At 39.6% G+C, this 22,368-nt stretch overlaps 1 protein-coding gene across 2 annotated transcripts; it reads left to right on the top strand.

Moving 5' to 3' along the window:
* The first annotated feature begins 6,796 nt into the window (after positions 1-6,796).
* SPIC (Spi-C transcription factor) lies at positions 6,797-13,446 on the top strand. 2 transcript variants are annotated; one of them, XM_054168137.1, is made up of 5 exons: positions 6,797-6,834; positions 6,942-7,033; positions 8,905-9,014; positions 9,901-10,009; positions 13,019-13,446. In XM_054168137.1, exons 1-5 carry the CDS (start codon positions 6,797-6,799, stop codon positions 13,444-13,446), a joined length of 777 nt encoding a protein of 258 aa, XP_054024112.1. The 2 variants fall into 2 exon arrangements, with proteins under 2 accessions (XP_054024112.1, XP_009894679.2); XM_009896377.2 differs by lacking the exon at positions 6,797-6,834 and having other exon boundaries at positions 6,883-7,033.
* The last annotated feature ends 8,922 nt before the right edge of the window (positions 13,447-22,368 follow it).

Below are 22,368 nucleotides of genomic sequence, written 5' to 3'. Positions count from 1 at the left end.
ATTTTCTTAACTTTGTGGTACCATCCCTGTATATGATAATAACTTCCATGGGATTGATTTCGAAATGTGATCCCACATTTTGCCTTAATATTAAAAACAGAGGCATATTCATTTTGCCTGGAAAGTATAGTTGTCATTCCCGTTGCGCAGTGCAGAATTTGTGCTAGCCTGTCAAGGCATCTTATTTACAACTAAGACAAAACTACCTGCAGCAGAAAGAGCTGGAGAAAAATTCCTATGCGATATTTCATCTTATGGCTGACAGGCCAGACTGATTTTTCATTCAGTTTTCTTCAGTGTGCTTTCTATCTGCTTTGTCTTTAAGTAAAGGATTTCCATTGTTTCTCTTTATCAGGCTCACCTCCTAATGATAATCTTTTATCCATGGCTATTTTTATGAAACACTCATACTGATTTCTGCTTTAGCCTGATAGTTTTCCAATGAAGTATTACTGATTTGTAAATGTTTTAGTGATCGGAGTATTTACACCGTTACAATTCATAAATGTACAAGTATCATGCATGAATACCTGTACATTCATCCAAATAATTCATTTATATTTTACTTTTAAATCTTTTAGTTAGGACTGTAGGTTGGGATTTTTTTTTTCCTCAATGTGTATTTTGTTATTAGTTCCTTGTGCTTCTGTTGTGGTTTCTGGTTTTCTATCTTCACGGGGCTTCCCAGCAGAAAGTCACTTCCTTTGGTTATATGGAGCTGAAGAAGCAGCTTCCTGAGAAGCCTTGCTGACATGGACAGCTGGACAATATATTGGGTCTAGTTATAAAGTGGGTGCTTTAGGTGTGGGGTTTCCACTGAAGAACTGATCTGCCCACTCATGTAATTTCAGCCTTTATGCTACACTTCCCTTTTTAGGCCTCAGAAGAGGTGTTTTCTTGTTTAAACCTAACCTCTGCAATGATTTATCCAAATACCTAATTTTATGACTGTAATCATTTGAGGACTCTAAGTGGAATGAATTGCAGATGTAAAATTAGCCAAGTAAATATATCTTCTAAGGCTGGATCATAAGTTCTTAAAGCAGAAAAACATTAAGATTCAAGCAGAGAGCAGTAGTTTCCTTTATATGCTTTAAATTAAGCTAATCATATGTAATTCTGAAATAGTCTAAAAGTAGAGCAGTTGCTTAAGAAATAGCAAGACAATCTTTTCCTTTGGATCTTTAAAGTACAGAAAATTATTAACTCTGAAAGGATTAAAGCATTTCAAAAGCTAAATATTCTAAATAAAAAACATAGTTCTGAGATGGGACTCCCAGTGTGATATGCAAAAGTTTCGTGTTCAAAGGTAAGGAAATTAGTCTGACTGAGATAATCTCTCATTTTATGCTTAAAATTCTATTTTCCTTAACAAAAAATCTTCATAGGTAAGACACTTAGATATAATGGTTGGCTAAAGCTCTTTTTAAAAAGTGTTGCTCTGTGAGTAGCTATAAAGAGCTCTTGCAAAGATTAGAATGCAAAAATGCCATTCTTCCTGCTTAAACAGCTGTAATGTGTTATAAGGTAGCCAAAGAAAAAAACATGCAAATCAAGATGTCAGTGAAGAATGTGCCATAGTAGTGCTAGAACAGCAAGTTTCACCTCACTGTACTGAAAATAATACTAATGTCAGCTTTGAGCCAGAACCTCTGTTTGTCCAAATCATCAGTGATCTTTTTTACATTGATGGCTCTTCACCAATTTCCACCAGCTAAGGAACTGATGCTGTAACCTCACCAATTACAATATGTTGCATTGTACAAAGATTGCCATCTGCAGAACGATTTGTAAGGCAAGTGATGAGTTTGAACTCATGATATAGCCTCCTCATCTGGTATTTGAATTAACAATCATGTTTGCTGAAATGCATGGACTAACACCTCCCACTACAAATGGAATTGTTATACCCAGTTCCATCATCTGATTTTCATATATGACATGATGTTGTAAATGTGGGTTTGATTTTTATGTTCCCTTTCAGTTATTTTTCTTTATGTATTCTACACTAAATTATCTAGCCAAAATCTTGGTAAACATCAGGACTTAGGCTGGTATTAAGGAATAGTTATTTCCTTTTTGTGTTTGGTGGTGTGTTTTGTTTTGAATTTCAGTTGACTCCAGGGCTGAGAATATGAATTCAGGCATTTTCTGAGCCCACTAATTTCAAGTTTGAATTGCAGACTGATTCACTGTGAAACACTCATGCCTGGATTACCACCATACTCTATACATAAAAGAAAAGAGCTCTCTGTGTCTTGATCTGTGTTCTTGCTGTGCAGAGAAAAGGCTGCATCCTTGCTGCAAGAAACTTCCCAGTTTCTTTTGAATTTTGAATGGAGTGGATGAGAAGAAGCACAATTGCAGAGATTTGAAAGTTCACTGGTCACCATGGTTAGACTCCAAAGGTGAGCACAGGCATGCAATCTCTCAGCCCTTCCACTTTCAGGGAGACAGCATCTGTGGTTGTGTAGTTATTGTGCACCTACACCTGTGACGATTCATAGCAAATGTTATTACAGACTGGCAAAAAGGACTGGCAAAGTGGTCTGCCAAGGGCAAGAACATGTATGTAAGCACAGAAGCTTTCTGTGGCAGTCATAGTCACTGATTTATGATTTCTGGAGATTGTAGAGCTGATAGGCAGTCTGTTATACATGGGTAAATGACTCCTTGTGACAGAACCATTTCTGCAACCAGTTGTTTTCTTTCTATGAAGTGCTTTCTATTGTTGAGTGCTCTATCTGTGCTCTTTAGGCAGCTACAAATTGCCTTCCATTCAAAACCTCTGAGAAATCTACAAATGCCTGGTGAGAAAACTTGCCATTTCAAGTATTACATTACTTGAGGAAGGGAGAGACTGCTTTTTTTATTCTAATTTGAGCAATGCCTCATGCAAGAGTCTTTGTGCTTTCTCAAGCCCTCCAACAAGTGCTGTAATAAATTATTTAGTTCTGATGAAAATTCTTCTACTGTACCATTACTCCAACTCTGAGTGCCAAGCAAGCATGGAAGAATATTCTAAAATTTAACAATTGCTCTGTTATTGGAAGTTTATTTTTAAACCACAGAGGAAGGAGAAAAGCTTGATGTTGTGGTTTCTAACCGATATTAAAATTTTGATACCGGGCACATCAACTGTTTGAGACAGTAAAACGTGAATAGTAAGTTCTCTTTCTCAGGCTTTTATGTGGAACCCATCTTCCCATCCAATACAAAAACCAAAGCAAGCTTTCTTCTGTAGTAGCACTCTGTGGTAGAGGCCAACATGCTGCCTGCCTGTACTGTGATTTGTTGAGGGGTGAACAGTCAGTGTTAGCTGACACTCAGTCCTAAGCTATACTTCACTGTGCCTCTTTCAAACCCTTTCAGGCTTTGCAAAGAGGTAACCTGAGCCCTTGCTTTGAGCTTGTAATGGGCCAAAGATGCAATGTACAAATTTGTTATGTTATGACAGGTAACAGAGTTGATATCCACCCTATGAGACACTGTGTGCTCTTATTTTTACGCTGTAGCACAAAGATTTATGCTACATTTGGCACTTTCATATTTCCTCTGAAAATAAACCTTTTGCTGGCCTGCCTTGCAGTGTAGCCTCTTATTTGAAATGAGAACATTTTGACTGAGCAGTTTGATTTATGAAGATCGATCATTTTAATGGGTTTAAAACCATTAGCTTTGATCTCTCAGCCTTGACCCTTTTTTACTGCTGGGTTTTGTTTGCCCCAGCCAGCAGCCACACACCCACACAGCTGCTTGTGCCCTTTGGGAATTTAACTTAATTTATTGCCTTAATATATTTAGTTGCTGATTCGAGTATTGGGAACCAGAGAAAACAAACATTAAACCATCTTTCCTTCCCCTTTCCCAGGCTCAACTAGACTCCAGATCTACCTCCTTTCCTCTTGTTATCTCCACAGGTTACATTTAGTCGCTATGTTGAGATGATGAGTGGCACAGGTGGTTAGGGTCAGAGCATAGTGGTTTGTCTCTGCCTCTCCTTATTTCTCATCCTTTTCTTCCACTGCTGCTTCCTTCTTGCTTCTCATACTTTTCTTCCACTGCTGCTTCCTTCTTACTCATTTCTTCTGCTGTTTTTGTGGTCCCTCTGTGGGCTACAGTTTTGATCAGTTACAGAGCACTTTGAACTCCTCTGATCTTGTCTCTGCTTCTATCCTTGTCAACTTCTTCTCTTGTTCCCTCCTTGTCTCCTGTAGTATTTTCTCCCAGGTTGCTCTCCACCCCTTTGGCATTTTTCACCCTTTCTCCAGAATGTATTTGAAGATGCGCTACACATATGGCAGCATAACTTTAAATCCTGCACATACTTCTACTTCTGAAGGAATTAACTGAACCATGAAATCTGTGCTTTTCCATGTTGCAAATTCAAGTTAACTGCACGTGGAAAGGAAGACGATTGTGTGACTGTATTTTGGCCTGAAATCTTGTGCTGAGTCACAATTTGATGTTTTAAGCGCACAGTTGCCAGTTAGTTTTCCTTTATAAGCCCAAGTGATGCCAGAGAAGTGAACCTGTAGTTCAAAACTCTACATGTATGGCAGGGGGGGAGACATTCTGAAACATTGTGGTGCAGATCTTGAAAAGGCAGCTTGCATCTTAGACCAGTAGAAACAGTTGATGCTAACATCAGCTTTAAATTGCTTCCACTTAGTATTCATAGCCAGGCTAGTTCTTGACTCTGGTTCTTGACTGAGGGAGTATAAATAAATATTTTAGATGTGGTTACTATTTTACATCGGTTTCCTCAAAAACACTGAGAAAATTTTGTAAAATGCCCCTCTGATGGGCTTAACTGCAAAGAGCTATGGCACAGGACAGATTATGTCAGCACTAAGAAGTTCGTAATGAGAAACAGAGTTCTCATTCTGTAGGATGCAACATCATGGGTTGTAGCTGCTCAGAAAGTGTGTGGCAATTTAGCAACTACAGCTTATCTGAATCTTTACAGGATACTTCCATAAGTGCTTTAAAACTAGGCCTGGGCTACAAACATGAGCTTTGAAGCGGAGTTCAGAAATTCCCTCAAATTCCTATTTTGATGTCTAGTTTGGTCCTCTTCTTGCACAGAGCTAAGCCAGTGATTCAGATAAAACCTCAGATCTATTATGGTCTATAAGAGACAGATGAAAGACGTAGGGCTTTGCCCCAGACATACCATAATGGTGACAGATTTGGTAGGATGTGCCCCAGCAGAAAAAGAATGTGCCCCTGTGCTTAGAATCTGCACGTTTTAGACAACAGTTTAAACAGCTAATTTTATTTTGTATTAGTATAAATCACCCTTGTTATGTGCAGAATGAAAGGCCATGCTAGCACTTTACTATACCTTTAATCTTGAAAAAAAAATTCCCAAGCCCAAACACTTCCCTAAAATAAGCTATTTAATGCAGCCCCTTTGCCAGCCCATTGTTGTGGGAACTCAGTCTTTCATGTATTAATGACACCAGACAGATTCTTGTCTTGTGTGTGGAGCTGAGATTCTAGGTAAGTGTCTAGGCTTAGTTTTTTTTAATCTTAGGCATGACTTTTTCTTTTTTTTGGTGTGAATTCAGTGGTATGACTATTCAAGAGTACCTTGCCTATACTTGCACATTGCAGGCTTTGGAAGGAATCAGCAGTGACTGCAAGTGCTCTATCGGGGTTATCAGTGTGGAGTTTGAGGTAGAGAGAAGCAACTTAATAAAAGTGAATTGTTTAAAATTAGGGGAACACTATGAGAGGATCTTTACAAATGAGATTCTTATCTTTGATTTCTACAGCTTTATGTGCCAAGGATCTATGGCCACCGTTGCAGCCAAAAAGATTTATGTGGTCCATTCTGGTTTTGGAATAAAATTAGAACAGTTTATTGAAATATTTGCAGCACTGAAATCAAAGAGAATATTCCTATGGGGTTTGACAAGGTCAATTTACAGATTCACCAGGATTTCACTATATACAATTTGGTCATCAAGATTTAAAATAAAAAAAGTTACAGATTTTGACAGTACTTTATAATATCTGAGGCATAATTATAATGTTAGAACATTCACGGTTAGTCTCGGATAAAATTACTCCTCATTTATATTTATGGGTCTTGTCTCTCCTTTGCATTGTAAAACATCACACAGAGACCAATCTCACATCTGCTGAAATTACAGCCAAAATATCCTGTATTTTCCAGAGGTTATCAACAAAGATTTAATGAGAATAATAGTAATGTATTGATTATTATAATTGCAATTTCAACATCATTTAAACAGTTTAACAACTGAAAAAAATATTGGTTTGTTTTAAACAGGATTCAAGCTTTGATATCTGAATAATGGTAAGTCTACAATGCCTTCATTCTTTTTCAATGTTGAGTGCTTCAAATGTGCTACAGAAAACTCATAGGCATTTAGGGGGATTTTTTAGCTTTCTAAGAGAAGATGTTCTAAGATGATAGTAATTTTATGAAAACCTACTCTTGTTTTCCTATACTGGTGTGGTATAGAATTTTCTCTGCATAACAACTTCGTGACTTGTGTGTACCAATTTTTGTCATGTCAATGTTATTGAATGATAACTTTGGCTTCATAAATCATTTCACACAGTCATACGTGCCTCTGTATTACATACTATAAACCCCTCCAATAGCAAAAACACCCTTTATGTAAACATCTGCAAATTAAGGAAATGAACCTTTAAACATTTGCACTAGTGAGTAATGTTACCTGTGTGAGTTGTCCCACTGACCTCAAAGAAGCTTCGCAAAGGAGTGAGAATTTTCTCATAATAGTAAATGATTATGGTAATGCCTCAATGCCTGCAGAATACATATTCCAGAAGGAAGTACATTCTGTGTCTTCCCTGTATTTATTGGGGATTTTCCAACTGATAATGTTGAAAGAATCAGCCCAGTATTTTCTGGCTTCTAACAGAAAAATGTTCTTTCAGAGTTTTCCTGACCAAGATATACTGGGCCAGGCTTTTGAAGATGCTCTAGAAGTACTGCAGCATCACTCTGACAGGGAAATGCAGTGTTCACCAGGTAAATAAAGATCATTATTCACTTTCATTTACCACTTTGCATTTTTAGAGGAAAGCACATCTTGAAGCACACAGGTGAGAGAGTTAATGGACAGCAGAGGGGTACATTAGCAGGATGGAAAGGGTGAAGTGTATCTGGAGGGTTTCCAGACCTCCATTGTTACTGCCCAGGGTGGTGTGCATCTTCCATGTCACAGCACAGCAAAACTGTTGGACAGTCCTGTTCTGCCTTCTCCCCAGTACTAGCCTAGGTGAGTTGAGCTCAGATTTCCTATAGTCAGAGGAAATATGACCATAGTGCAACAACCATTTTCCAGTTTTAATGTTTTAATGGAAAAATATCCTTCTGTTCTGCTGTGAATAAACAACGAATTCCAGTCGGGGCGGGGAGGAAGGTTAAAAAAAAGGATCAGCAATCCCACAGATGAGATTAATTTCTTCAATTGCTTTATATATATATATATATAAATAAATATATGAATAGACATTTTAAATACTTTAATTCAGAAATATAGTTTGGGTCTGTATAGCTAAAAGAAAATTGTTTGTCAATTGTTCCAGTTCAGGCAAGATTTTGGCCAATTAAATGACTATAAAATTTAAAATCTGTGCTTGGTGTTTTTACCTCGTAAGTAGACATGGAAGGAATGGAAAAGAGGAGGCTGCATCACTAACCCTCTGCGTTCAGAACAAAACATCTACTGTCTTTCATGTGTAATGTATTTCATAGGAGGAAATTTATTTACATAGTACCTGCTACATTCTGAAATGTAAATAAGACCAACTGAGCCATATCTTCAGGTGTTAATAAATTTTTGGCTCCACTGCACTGGTAATTTACACATGCTGCAGGACCCACTATATACTATTACTTGCACTGTTGTTTATCTGTATCTGTTGTTAGGGTCAATGGAGAGAAATATTAAAGGCTTGCAGCTTAGTATGTTCCACAGCTTCACTCATGTTTCCATTTGCAAGAGATGTACCCTTCAAAATCTTCTTCTGACTACCTGCAGTGGGTAATTTATTCCAGCATTCTCCTCCGCTGCTTTAAAATGTTCTAAGATCCTAGGTTCCTTCCATGTTGTTCTTTCAGACACTGCAGGTACTCTGATGCTCCTTTACTTAATCCACAGTTGAAGACCCTGACTTGCATTGTACTAATGGCATGCAGCATGCAGCATGCAGCATGCAGCATGCATGACATTCCTTTTTCTTTTTCAATACGTGTGTTGTAGTAGTCTATAATTACCCGATTCATTATGTGTTGTGATCTATTTGACCCTTCTTTTTAGAATAGAATAGAATAGAATAGAATAGAATAGAATAGAATAGAATAGAATAGAATAGGAAGAAACCTTCAAGATCATTGCGTCCAACCTAATTCAACTCACCTAATCAACTAAACCATGGCACCAAGCACCCTATCAAGTCTCCTCCTGAACACCTCCTATGATGGTGACTCCACCACCTCCCCGGGCAGCACATTCCAATGGGCAATCGCTCTGTGTAGAACTTCTTCCTAACATCCAGCCTAAACCTCCCCTGGCGCAGCTTGAGACTGTGTCCTAATTAATCAAACTATTTCACAATACTATGAAATATTTGGCATTCAAGCTTAACAAATAATGCTTTTCATCTTGAAGGCATGCAAAACCACCCCAAGGGTGTGATTAGCAGTAACAGTAGAGATTATGTTGGATAACCTGCTGATATGAAACATCTTGGCTCTGGAGATTTTGTTATCTAGAAGGCAGCCATTGGATAAACCTTTTTATGATGGATGCAGAAGCATGATAAATAACTTGGGTGTTTTTCCTTCTTCTCTCCCTTTTACTCATTCTGTTTCTTTTCTATCCTGCTAACTCTCAGGTTATAAAAATTGCCTAACTGTGATCAACCATCACCACCACCGAGCCAGTCCCAGCTACTCTATAACGCCATCTACAGAGGACCAAGGGTATAGCTGGAGAAACGTGGTTGTAAGTGAACTGATTATTAACAGCAGAGCCATATAAAAATGGGAAATTGGCTTCCCATTTGTGATTTCTAATATAAGTCACTACACTAACTCTAACAGAAATTTGATCTGGCCAGGCATGATTCAGATGAAACTGCCTTGGGAAATATTTACAAAACATGTTTAATAGTCTTTTCTATGAGTCACTTTAGCTGTTTGCCTCAGATGCTTTTCTGTGTTTCATCATGTAACATAACTAACAAACAAACCTATTAATGTGATAGGGAAATGGGCTTCTTTCTTTTCCCAAGGAACAGGTGGAGGACAGCAACTTGCAACCTCTTCTGCCACTGTGATTTCTTCAACAGCTGTTTGCTTTAAGAGTGTTGGAAAGCCCAGCATTAAATTGATTCTTAGAAACACTAGTAGTGTGACCTCCAGGAGTGATGGAAAATGAACACATTGCAGGGGAGATAATTTCAGATAAATAGATTTTACAAAAGTAGATTTCCAACCAGCAGATTAGAGACAATGTGGCACAGGGACTACAGAGGCTGTAGGGGCCACTGCCCATGTGGCCCTTATCTTTTACTAAATCTGGAAACAGAGTCCAGCAGACTTCTCTGCATCCAGTAGAAGGGTTGAAGGTCCAGAGTAAGGCAATTACTCTGTCCTCCAGAGTAATACCGTATTTTCCTCTTTGATAGGCAGTCCTTCCCACTGGCCATAAATTAGTGCTGCTTGTTGCTGGTGCAGTACACTGCATGCCTTCTTGCCTGAGAAGTTTTGTGTAAGTCAGATGATAAAGGGCTGCATTCTGATGGCTTCAGACAATTAATTACTACAAGTTTCTTTTTCCTCAGCAAATGTACTCTATTAGTAACTCTTGGCTGTGTTAATTCTTAAAGAACAGTGGAATGGATTTTTATGCAGATGAGACTGTCTACAATATGCTGCAGAATACTCCAGAAACCCAAGTGATGCATGCTACTACTAGCCAGCCAAAAGCAGGGAAAGGTGTGTACAAAGAATGTATCTTGATATGGACATTATGTTACTTGCAAAACCTCTGAGTGAATCATGGCTTATCCTTTTCCTGATTTTGCAAAGAATAAGTCACTGCAATACTTCCTTTGTTTATTGCATTCTTTCTTTCATTTCTGTTTGGGATTCAGCATCTTTTCTATGGCTCTGCTAGATGGGATTTTTATAGCTACCACTCTGAGCTGTTGTACCTACTTTTGACCGTGGGGTCCTTTCCAGTAGCTTCCTGGTTTCGCTGCTTTTTGAAATCCCCTTCTCTCAACTTTAACCACATGGTGTCAGTTCTTGATATAATCTCTTCCCATTGATGCTGAACACTGTGGTTTCTGTTGCTTAATAGCTGCTACTACTACTGCTACTACTACAAATTCCCTCAAACAGTGGGAAGAGTAAACTTTCCTTTTCAGTTCTGTACTTCTGGCACTTAAAATTCACCACTTCAGATGAAAACCCTTCAATCCAGAATTGTTGCTTTTCTAAGTCTTACCTAGTGTTTCACTGTCTGTTTCTGAATTGAGTTTAAGTTCTTTTCCAGAAGGCCACACTGTAAGTGTTTAGAATGACTGACTATTCTTATCGGGAATTTTTGTGTCCTCTTATGGGTTTCTTGCCAGAAACTATGAGTCAGAGGACTATGTCCACTGTACCTAAATAAATATAACACTCTTGACTTCCTATTGAGAGAGAAGAGGTATTCTGTACTCTAGCAATTGGTGTGGCCCTTTAGGAACAGATCTGTAAATTAAACAATTAGTACTGAGGACCTATAATCTGCATGTAAAGTGCTTCATAAGGGTTTATTTGAGACAATCTCTAGGCTGGCCACAAGCTCTGAAAGCTGTAGTGACTTAGATATTCTTCTGGAAAACATCTTTGAGTTAGGTTTCCTCTGAAAAGAGCCTAGATCATGCACATCAAGATCATACCATGATCTGAACTAAGGCTTGAGAGAGGTGTGTCAGGAATGCACTTGAATTAGAGACAGCTAGGTGTCTTCAGGACAAGTTCAAATCACAATTTCAAATCACCTTGTGGAGATCTCTCCAGTGACCACATAAGAAACCTGCAGATACTACCTTGCTAGTTTAGACTGATGGTTAGGGCCTAGTGCTGAACATGAGTAGCTTATGCAGTCAGATGCGGTACAAAGATCTATGAACTAATCCCACCTCATACTGGTGGGCATACATTTTCTACCACTTTGGAGATAACAGCTGGACTCTAGAAGCATAGCTGCATTACCACATAAGAGGAAATAAGCCCTCTCAGACCAAGGCATCAGCTATAGACAATGCTTCTAGAAATAAAAGCATAAGCAGAAACAACAGCTGAAGAAAGAGGACAGGCAGCATGAAATCAGATGCTACTGCAGACATCACTACACCATCATTTTCCAGCACAGACTTAATTCACAGTAGTCTGAGGATTTTCCCCTGATCTTATTTGTTCTACCACAGGTTCATAGGTTTATAGAACAATGCAGGTTGAAGGGGACCCAAGGAGGTAATCTAAAAATATTTCAAGTAACCAGGCAGTGTTCTTCACTAGTTCACTTTTAAGCTTCTAATTCTTGATAATACTAATTCTAATAAAATATATGCTTCTAGTCACAGGCCATTTTTTATTTAGATAATGAAACTTTATTAATTTTTTGGAAAGTACCTCTAATTTCAGGCTCTTCTTCTTCCTAGTCTGACTGCCACTTCTCTCCTCTTTCCTTACCACCAGATGCAGAATTACTGTCATCCCTAACAGATGTTTTGGCTTGACCTCAGTGTTCCTTAGCAACTGTCACTTTGCCCCCATTCCTATTTTAAAGTAGCCATGCAAGGCAAGACTTTATGAATGTTAGGAGCAGCTGCTTGTTTCCACTTTTAGTTAAAGTGCAACCCTTTTTTCTGCATGGACTCTCCTTTCTGCAAAATGTTCCTCTTTGTCTCACAATCTAAATTCTTCCTCCTTATGACAGCTTCTTGGTCACTGTTGACTTTGTGAAGGGAACTAGAAGTACTTCAGAGAGAGGGATCCACAAGATCTAAGTTAAACTAAACAGACTTCACGAGCAGACTTAAATTTGAGAGCTATCTCTGTGAGGAGAATCACTTAGTGTACTAAAAAATATTGTGGTACTGCACTTGCTTTATTATTGATGGGAATGAAAGCTGATGCTTCTGCACATTTTCAGAAAAGTCCAGGCTAACAGAATATCTAACTCCTATTGACTAGGTGAGATTTGTGGTTCAAAACTCACTTGCTTTTCCTGCTCACCCACTGACCCTTTCTTAAAACAGAGACTACCTTGCATTCAGGCAATGGAATATGCTGTCCAGGAATGTGGTTGAGCCACCAACCCTGGATGTATTTAAAGGTCATTTAGATGTGGTGCTTGGAGTATGGCTTAGGGGTGAACTTTGTAGTGCAGGATTAAGAGTTGGACTTGATGATACCAAGGGTCTTTTTCCAACCCAAATGATTCTGTGATCCCCAAAACCTCCCTGAGAAAAGATAAATGAGTAACCTCAAAATATTTAAGTTTTGATTAAGCAGGGAAAGTATTTATTCAAGAACATTCAGACTGGCACTTATGGAGCCTCTTTCCTGCGCTGTCTGAGGATGTAATTTCTTGCAGTGCAGTCCTCAACCATGCATCCAAAGGGTGCTGAAAGTGGATTCTGAGACCTATGACATGGTGAAGTCACAAGATACCTGTCATGATCTCCAAATAAGTTGTTCTTAAAATGACCAAATCCCTTTCCGTCACCACAGACCTGTACATGTTTCAGAACCGTCATCCCATTTGCTGTTACTCGTCTTTCATGGAACAGTTTATACTGATCTTTTTATTTGTGACAGGGTATTAGGTTTACCTATGCTTTTACACATAAGAGCCCTTTCAGGAAAAAGACAACTCCTCCTCATCTTTTTTTTTTTTTTTAGAAGTTTGAGCTCTGTGCTGACCTTCTGTTCTTTATTTCTTAATAGGTAGAAAAAAACTTCGGTTGTTTGAGTACCTTCATGAATCTTTATATGATCCAGCTATGGCAAACTGCATCCAATGGGTGGACAAACCTAATGGTGTCTTCCAGTTTGTCTCTAAAAACAAGGAGAAACTTGCAGAGCTGTGGGGAGAAAGAAAGGGAAACCGCAAGATCATGACATATCAGAAAATGGCCAGAGCACTGAGGAATTATGGAAGAACAGGTGAAATCATTAAAATTCGAAGGAAGTTGACATACCAGTTCAGTGCTGTTGTTTTACAGAGACTTGCTCCATCTTATTTCTTGGGAAAAGAAACAGTTTATCATCCATACATTCAGTCTAATCAAGACTATCAGTGTGCAGATGACTGGATGAGTTACAGTAATTACATGTATAACAGTGGTTATGCTTTACAGCATGCTAACAGCTAAACAGAGCTTTCACATAAGCAGGTATTTGTTAGATACCAATAGTTTCCAGCAAAGGAACTCTTCTCTGTACATAGCTTTTCCTTTAAGATACCATGCAAACGCACAAAGAGGAGGGTTAAAAAAATTATATTGGCCTGGTTTTGTTCCTTTAGAAGTTAATGATAAGTGGCCATTGACTAGTGAAGAAAAGCAGCAGCTGTAGAGCATGATGTTAATCAAAGGAATTCAGATTCAAGCTGATATATTCAAGATCAGTATCAAGGCCTTTGTCTGTAAGTGGACATCAAAGATCTCACTCTGACAACACTCATCGGAAGTGTTATGCATATGCCCAGCATTTCCAACCAGAATTAAATGCTCTTATACCATAGTGCATACACTCCTTATGAGTCGAGTGCACACAAGTTAGAAAGGGAAGAGATTTGCCAACTGCATGAAGCAACTGTCTCCATCTTTGTGAATGTTCGTTATTAAGAGACATTCTCTGAGGGAATGCCAGGCTGAATGATAAAGTCCACACAAAGGTGCATCTGTTGGCCAAATCTCTAATCACTTAAATTAGCTCTTCTTAGCACAGATCCTGATGTGTGGTATTAAGATTGCCAGGTGTGCATTTCACTGTTGGCAGTGGGTTCGTTGAGAAAGTGTCCATACCATGGGAGGGTTAGTAAAGGATTATGCTTTTCAGTTATTTACAGTTCTTCCTCAACTTTTATCCAGCAGTTCTGTGCTTGCCTAGCAAACATAGCTTTGTTGTTTATTTTTGGAGTTATCACTTTATACCAATAAACACAGTTTCACCTCTTCATCTCTTTTTCTACAGGGAAAGGTAGCTGAAAGGCTCAGTGATTTTATACTCTCTTCATGGGTAAGGACCAAATTTAGGTAAAAAGAGAGTACTAGTACCTTATGCCAGGATGATGCCTATAAATCTACTCTTTTTCATACTTCTCTTACCTGATCAACTTGTATCATCATATGAGTTGTCTTTTGTGCCAAAACACTTCTATTCAACTGCATTCAATACCAAGTTCTGCATTTTGCTTCTAGTTGAGTGCAGGCCCAGATATTAATAAAGACAAAGTTAATTTCAGTGGATTTATAGAGTAACCTGATATGTTTGGTGAAATTTGATGACTTTGATAGTTGCCCCTTGCTCTAATTCCTGCTCAGAGGAGTTAGACACAAAGAAACACACTCCAAGGTTTTGAGTTAGGTCTTTGGTAAGATGAAAGATGTGTACTCTTAGACATTTGGAGCATGTTAAACGGCACTAAAGGCAGACACAGATGTTAAGTCAGTAAATAACTGCTAAAATAAGAAGGTCATAACTGTGTTGTTCATGTTTCATTTTGAGTGTAGCATCCTGTAAAATGTAAGCATTACTACAAATAGACACAAGGATTCCTCTGGTCATACAGAACTGAATCTTGATCCTGCTGTAGCACTGAGCACAGTGGGAGTTTAGCTCTTACAAAAGGACTGAGGTCTTTCAGTTGGGATGCCTTCACTATGTGAGCACATATGTAAATACAGCACTTCAAATGTCTAATGTACATAAATTTGACAAGAAACTGCACAATTTAGCTATTCCAATTTTGTCATCCATTGCACACTGATGTTATTTGCAAAGATGTAAACATATACTGGGTTAAGAATCTGCTTTGTGTAAAATCCTTACCTGATCAGTATATTTAGATTCACTTTCTTTAGCTTGTTCAGGAAATAAATACTTACTGAGATTCTGTGTTACCTTTTTAACTTAAGAATAAACATTAGCATTCACTTCCTCTAACACTGGCAACCAGGTAAGATGTTACAGCTGCAGCTGCAAGAACAGTACAGAGCAGAAAGAGAAGAACCTACAAGGTGAGAAGAACTAACTGAAGGAAACCAGGCGGAGGAGAAATGAGGGAATCCTAATTATCTGTGGACAGGAAGAGATAGATTTCAGCCACAGGAGTAATGACAGGGATTGACAGTGTTTGAAAATAAATGGCATTCCCTTCCTCTCTTCCATTCCACCAACTGAAGGTACCTGGATTGATTTTAGAGGCTTACTGTAGTTCTGTGGCTGTACTGAAGAGTATTTAACAGTGCAATGCACTGACATTAGGCTTACATACAGAAAAAGTTCTTGACTGTTAGCAACATTTTAACTTAGAAAAGATAGGTTAAATCATTAAACAAAATCACAAGGTTACCAAATATCTGAAGCACATACTTAGATTTATTAAGGCCTGAAATAAGGTGTAGCTTGTTTTAACTCTATAAGCATTTAACCACTGAAACAATGCACTAAAGGATGTGGTGGATTCATTGGTTTTCAATATCTTTAATCCAAGACCATATCAATTTCTAAGATATACAGTGTGCGCAATAAATTAATAGTAAACAAAACAAAAGACTGGATGTTAGGAATCAAACTTGTGCTAGTTTCAGTATTTGCTGGATCCTGTCATGTAACTCTGTGTAGGAGATTCAAGGCTACATGTGGAGATCTGAACAGAACTGAAGTGGGTGCTTGCAAATCACTTTGACTCTAAATGCAGTCCTCTGTGCACCTCACCCTTCATCACTGTCCTCCTACCCTCAGCCCCTGCATGCATCTTTTCCCTCCCATCTGCACAGGCTTGGACATAAAACACAGTATTGCCAACCACTCAGGGCAAACATGACAGGCAGCTCCCAAGACAGCAGCTTTATCCTATTTATGTAAGTCTTGATAGCTGTCCCATTGCTGACTGGGTGCTGAATTCTCCGTTGTCTCTCTCGTGTCTCCTTTCTCCTCAACCTCAGCAGCCAAATCAGGCTAGCAGGCAGCCTGCCTTCCCACTCATCTGCCTATATTTCACAGTCACCTTTGACTTAAAGGCTGCATCTTGCCACAGAAGATCCTGGGACAGAGCCTAGGGATGGGGAAAGAAGCTAGGGTCTTCCCAGTTCCCACACTCAGTGCTCCACTTAAAAGGATATTCCAGTGTGTGCAAGAGTACAGTACTCCACCTCACTTAGTCTGATGGCCACGTTTCTTTTGATGCAGCCCAGCATGCAATTTGCCTTCTGGGTTGCAAGTGCACATTGTTGGCTCATGGCCAAATTTTATCCACCAGTATTCCCAAGCCTTTTTCTGCAGGGCTGCTCTCTATCACATCATCCAGCCTGTACTTATGACAAGAATTCTCCCAACCCAGGTGCAAGACCTTGCACATGATAGGATCCTGCAAATACTGAGGCTAGCAGGAGTTCCATTTCCTTGCATATCTGCTGTACATCAGCCTTGCCCCCAGATGGGCACCTTGGTGGAAAGAGCTTTGCCTCATTTGCATGGGGGGGAGGGGGACGGGGTGCAACTCTGGGCCCACAAGATGGCACCAACAGACAGCTTTTCACACTGAATTTGTGACACTTGCAGGCCTCCAGGTAATTTTTAATCTGCACATCCCTTTTTTGTTGTTTTGGATTCATCTGTTTGCTTTTCCCCAAGTTTAATTTTTATCTTCATGCAAAGCACTGCTGCAGATGTGGCAGAAGCAACACCTTTCCTTTTGAAGTTATTACTATGGTAGATATGGAGACTGTTGTGATGAAGATGCTGATATAAAACCAACAAATTAAAGCACATACTTAATGTCAGCAGATCCAGAACGCTCTGTCAATTACCTTTAACCACAGTCAGTTTTACAGCTGCAGCTTTTCACACTGAATTTGTGGCCCTTGCAGGCCCCCAGGTAATTTTTAATCTCTACATCCCTTTTCTGTTGTTTTGGGTTTGTGTGTTGGTGCTGTTTTACCATTAGTACTTGGCTTTGTCAGTATAAAAAGGATGGAAAATACTATATCCAGTGATGGGCTTTATTGCAAGCAACTGCCCCGTGGATTGTTTCCTAACATGTATCCTGAGTGCCAGATGCAAACAAAAATGTGTAATCTTCTCTCTTGGTTAATGAGAGCTGCCCCCAAATTCTTGACAACATCTAAGCAACCACAGCTAATTGCCTAATAGATGCTGAATGACTGTGAACAGTCACTGGTCTATCAGGGTAACACTGGAGCTCAAGCTGGGTATTCAGGATATTTTCTATTTTCATTGACCTTGGCTATTATCCTAGTTTCTTTTACAAACAAACAAACAAACAAAAAGAAGGTCTAGGCAAACTCCAACACTCTCTGTAAACTACAAAGTCATGTTCCTACATCTGTGCACAAACTCTGGGCAATGGCATTGTAAGTGCCTGCTGCTGGCTGTCTGCATGAACATGATTCATGAGGCACTGAAGAGAGTCTGAGACCATAACCCAAAATTTATCTTTTAAATGGGTTTTGGACAATGGTTGTCATTTCCATTTTCAGTGAGTTTTACAAAGATGCAGCATTTCAGTCTGAAATATTTCCTGTAGTATTCCATTAGACAACATGATTAAGGTCTCACTGCATTACAGCCAGCAATGCCCTATATAGGGAAATCCCTTGCTCAGAGTGACAGCAGAGGGCGTTTGCTTGGCTTTCTTTGGGGCTTTAGGTTCAGCAGATCTCTCTGTGAGTTACCAACTTATGCCTGCACTTGACACTTCACAATCAGCTACTATCTAGCTATGTAAGGATCTTTTCTGAAATCTACCAGTGTTTTAGATCCTTATTTCATCCAACTTCTAGTTGGCTTTCCTGCTGACATGTTGTCAATTTCATGTGGTGTGTTTTAGACCAAAAGCTGGCAACTATATCCTGTGAAATCTCCATTGGTTTATTCAAAAGAGGCCTAGACCTCTAACACCAGGGTAAAATGCATCACCAGCAACACAGTGTCTACCCTATAATAAAGCTGTTTTGTCATGTCTTATACTATATATATATCACCTTCACAAAGAGATTTCAAAGGACTCTGTAAAGTACCAATATTACCATTGTATCTGCAGGTAGAGCAGAGTATGCATGAGGTATGGTCAGATGTCCATGGACTCAGCAGCAAGTGAACATCTGGAGCCTGTCTTGCAGCCACCATATAGGTTTGCCTTGTGCTGGTCCAGCTTCCTGCATTTTCCAAGGCATCATAAGAAATGTGTAAAGTGGTTAACAGAATCCAATCCATGCATTGAAAGTGCCCCAAAGAGAAATAACCAATATTCCACTGAGTGACACAGTACACCTGGAGGTAGCACAAGTTTTTCATATTGTTTAATAGCACACCTCAGACTTGAAATTTGGGATGCACTAGTGAGGAACAGCAATTCTGAAACAGATGGACACCTTTTGCCTGAGCAGATTATTTATTTTGCCCACTTTTTTCCATTTTTTTTTTCCTTTCCTTTTTTTCCTAGGGAGGAATTGATATCTAATTATGTCTGTCAGAAGCTTCAGGACTTGGTGGTGTGCATACATTTTAAACTACCACTCTCCCAAGGCAGTATAGTGCCTAAGAGACACCAGCCAACTCATTAGGAAGTTGCACATTGAACAGTTGGTGTTGATACAATGGATTATAAGGTGAATTACAGTGCAACCAGGCTGTATTAGCAAGATGCCATCAAACTGCACACAGAGTGTAAACTGATGGATGGAAAAGTAAATTCCTTATTTGACATTCCAGAAACACATAACCTGAGCCAAGAGTTCAAGAACCACAACGAAATAAAAAGACGGACAGCTGGCTGTTTGTCATGATATCTCTGTGTAGAATTGGAAGCATTAATTACATATAGGGAATATTAATGACACTTTGAAGTGGAAGGTAGCTAATCATTACAGTACTATCTCCAAGCAGAGAGCTGGTGAAGCCATGCAGTATGTTCTTTTGCAGGAAATGAAAACTCAGCAATTCTATTTGGAGTACTAGCAGCATGGAGTACTCCCAGGGTCTGGGTTAACTTTTCTGCCTCAGAGCAGAATTTACTCACAGCCAGAAGACACAATTCTTTACAGAGTTGGCTAAGCTCACGAGCCCTGTGGAGATCGAGAAAGCACAGGAGCTGCCTTAAAAATGAGATTGGGTTAAAAATAATAATATTTGAATTTTTTATTTGCATGTCTCAAGCTGCACCAGGGGAGGTTCAGACTGGGTGTTAGGAAGAAATTCTTCGCAGAGAGAGTGATTGCCCATTGGAATGTGCTGCCCGGGGAGGTGGTGGAGTCACCATCATTGGAGGTGTTTAGGAGGAGACTTGATAGGATGCTTGGTGCCATGGTTTAGTTGATTAGGTGGTGTTAGGTGGTGTTAGGTGGTGACAGGTTGGATGTGATGATCTTGAAGGTCTCTTCCAATCTGGATTCTATTCTATTCTATTCTATTCTATTCTATTCTATTCTATTCCCATTCTTAAACTTTTTGATTTGGGGTTTCCAATCTGCAGCCAGCAATGCTGAGGCTAATATTCTTTAAAAAAACAAAAACAAAAACAAAGACAAAGACTGGGAGAGCTGAGGTTGTTGGAAGAGTAACACATTTGGAGAGAATTGGACCACTGAGGAAAACTCCATTTTCTGTATTTGCAGCAACATGCTCTGTAATGAAGAAAATCCCGTCCACCACAAGTAGCTAACAACTTGCAGACAGACCTAAAGAAAAAGGTGTAGCAGCAAAATGATCTCTAGCCATTGGAGTTCTGCACAATCACACGGTCAGCCACATTTCCACTCAGTTCCTAATGCTCTCAGTTTCCTCTTGGCCAGTTTCAGGCAGCTGGATTACTTTGGACCTCTGGCTACAGGTCATCAGAGCCCTGAGTGCACGTTGTCCTCTCCTGTGGGTTTGGCTGCCTGGGCTCAGGCCTAGGTTTCATAAACAGCTGTTTGAAAATGTTGTGAAGAAAGAGCTATTTGAGAAGAATCTGAAAGAAGCCACTTCCCTTGAGAGCTGTGTTTAATCTGACTTTGATCCTGTTTGAGCTGTGCTTCATCCATGCCCTTCCTGGCCATATATCTTGTTGATCCAGACCCTCACTCTGAGACATGGACTGACTTCTTGACTTTACCTTAGACCTTGCTCATCACTGTGGACTTGTCTGGCTACCACTGGGCTGTGTCCAACCTGATTATTGCCACCAGACCTGTTCTGCTCAGCTAGGTTGAGTACTGCAGAACTGTTCACATGTAAGTGAGATCTCTGCCCAGTCCTCGTTGTTGTGCTCAGTATCCTGCTCCCTTTTCCTTGCTGAGCAACCTGCCCTTGCTTGTCATGGACACAAAGGCAGCTGAGGTGAAAGCTGTTGAAATTTTCAATTTTAAAGAATGAATGACACTACCACATCCTGGGAAGTGCTATGAAACACAATCTCAAAAGGAATTACTGGAGAATAGTGTCTAATTGATCCTTCACAGTACTGTTTGACACATGGGAAGCATTTAATTTTCTCTCTGGCCCCTGTGTGAAGAAAGCCACCTCTTATGTAGCTCTTGTTTACAGAAGAAAGTTCTCTTATTATATCCTAAATGGCAAATTTAAACCAATGTCATTATACCAGTATTCCTCTCTCCTCATGTGAGCTCTTATTCCTTATGGGCCTTTGTTCTGGAATAAGCATTACACAAGTGTAATTTTCAGTGGTATCAGTGACAACATTTCCTTATCTGGACTAAGCACAGAGACATTTTAATGAAACAGTTCTGCAGGATCTGTACTGTTGCAGGCTGCAAATAACTGGAAACATATGTCTTTCTGCTTTTTCTATATTGATTCCTCTTTCTTATACTGATTCCAGAAGCAGCATGCTTTGATTTCCAGTGTCTATCCATCCGTTTGATTTCTTCTCATGTTTTAGAGTCCCTGGGTAGCTGTAACTCACCTCTTGGCTTGCCCTCTAACATGGTGAGGACAGCAGCACATAATCAATGGCAGAATTGCTCCTATCAATCTTGTTCAGGAAGGGCCTGATCCTCTTTCTGAGAAGGGCAGGAAGACAGTTCACACCAGCTTCAGTTAAGCAGAAGAGTGCCCCAAACACTAACAGTTTCAACAGCAGGTGTTCCAGGGAACCCACATCAATCTTCCTTTTTGTTAAGATTAAGACTTTTGCCACCCCTTGCTGGCTGGAAGTCAAATACCCATGCAATCTGACCCTCCAGCACTGAGTGTGAAAGGTTGCCATGCAAAGCTTTCCATTAATTCTAGTTGCAATGAAAATCGACAACTAATCCGCTTGAAAAATGAAAACCTTTCCAATGGCTCACAATTACCTTTGTGATCTTCTGAGACTGAAAGAAAGAAGCACTATACACCATGAAGAAGGCGATATTATGACTTTCCAGTGACAAAAAAATCTCCCTTTCTTATTTTTCTTAGGCCTGGAACCAGGCACAGATGTGGGTTTGGGATCAGTGAAATACCCTTTTCACCAGACTGAGGCTTGGGCCAGAGTAATTTGAAGCAGAGGAGCCCTCATTTCAGAGCCTTAGTCTGCCAAGACTGTAAAGTACTTGCATTAGGGCTGGATATGAACATGAGCCTTTGTACTACTGGGTCATAGTTATTATTTTTTTAACAACAGTTTGAAAATATTCAGAGGCCTGCAATGCTGAAGTACCTTCTGAGAAGTTAGATTAAGCTCCTGTCCTACAGGGATATTGGTCTGTAAGTCTGAATTTTGCATTGTGTATAATTCATGTAAGTCCTTCTAGATACAGACTTGTACGAAGGACACCCACAGAGTGGACTAAAGGCAGTCCAGCTAGTCAGGAGCTCGAGAAATGCACAAGTTATATGATTACATATCAAGTGTGTAGCAGGAACAGGACATCCCCATGTCTCAGAAGATGCGCTGGCAGGGAAGAAATCTGGCCAGGATGAGTGGAGAGCTTTAGCAGGAGCTGAGAAACTAAAGGAGAGTTTGTGGCCTTTGGAAAAGGGGACAGGCTACTCAGAAGGACTACAAAGATACATTGAAGCTATGCAAGGAGAAATTTAGAAGGGCCAAAGCCCAGCTAGAACTC

This window comes from Dryobates pubescens, chromosome 15 (genome assembly GCF_014839835.1).
Source record: "Dryobates pubescens isolate bDryPub1 chromosome 15, bDryPub1.pri, whole genome shotgun sequence".
In the NCBI taxonomy this organism is placed as follows: Eukaryota; Metazoa; Chordata; class Aves; order Piciformes; family Picidae; genus Dryobates; species Dryobates pubescens.
This window is presented reverse-complemented; position numbering and strand designations above follow the sequence as displayed.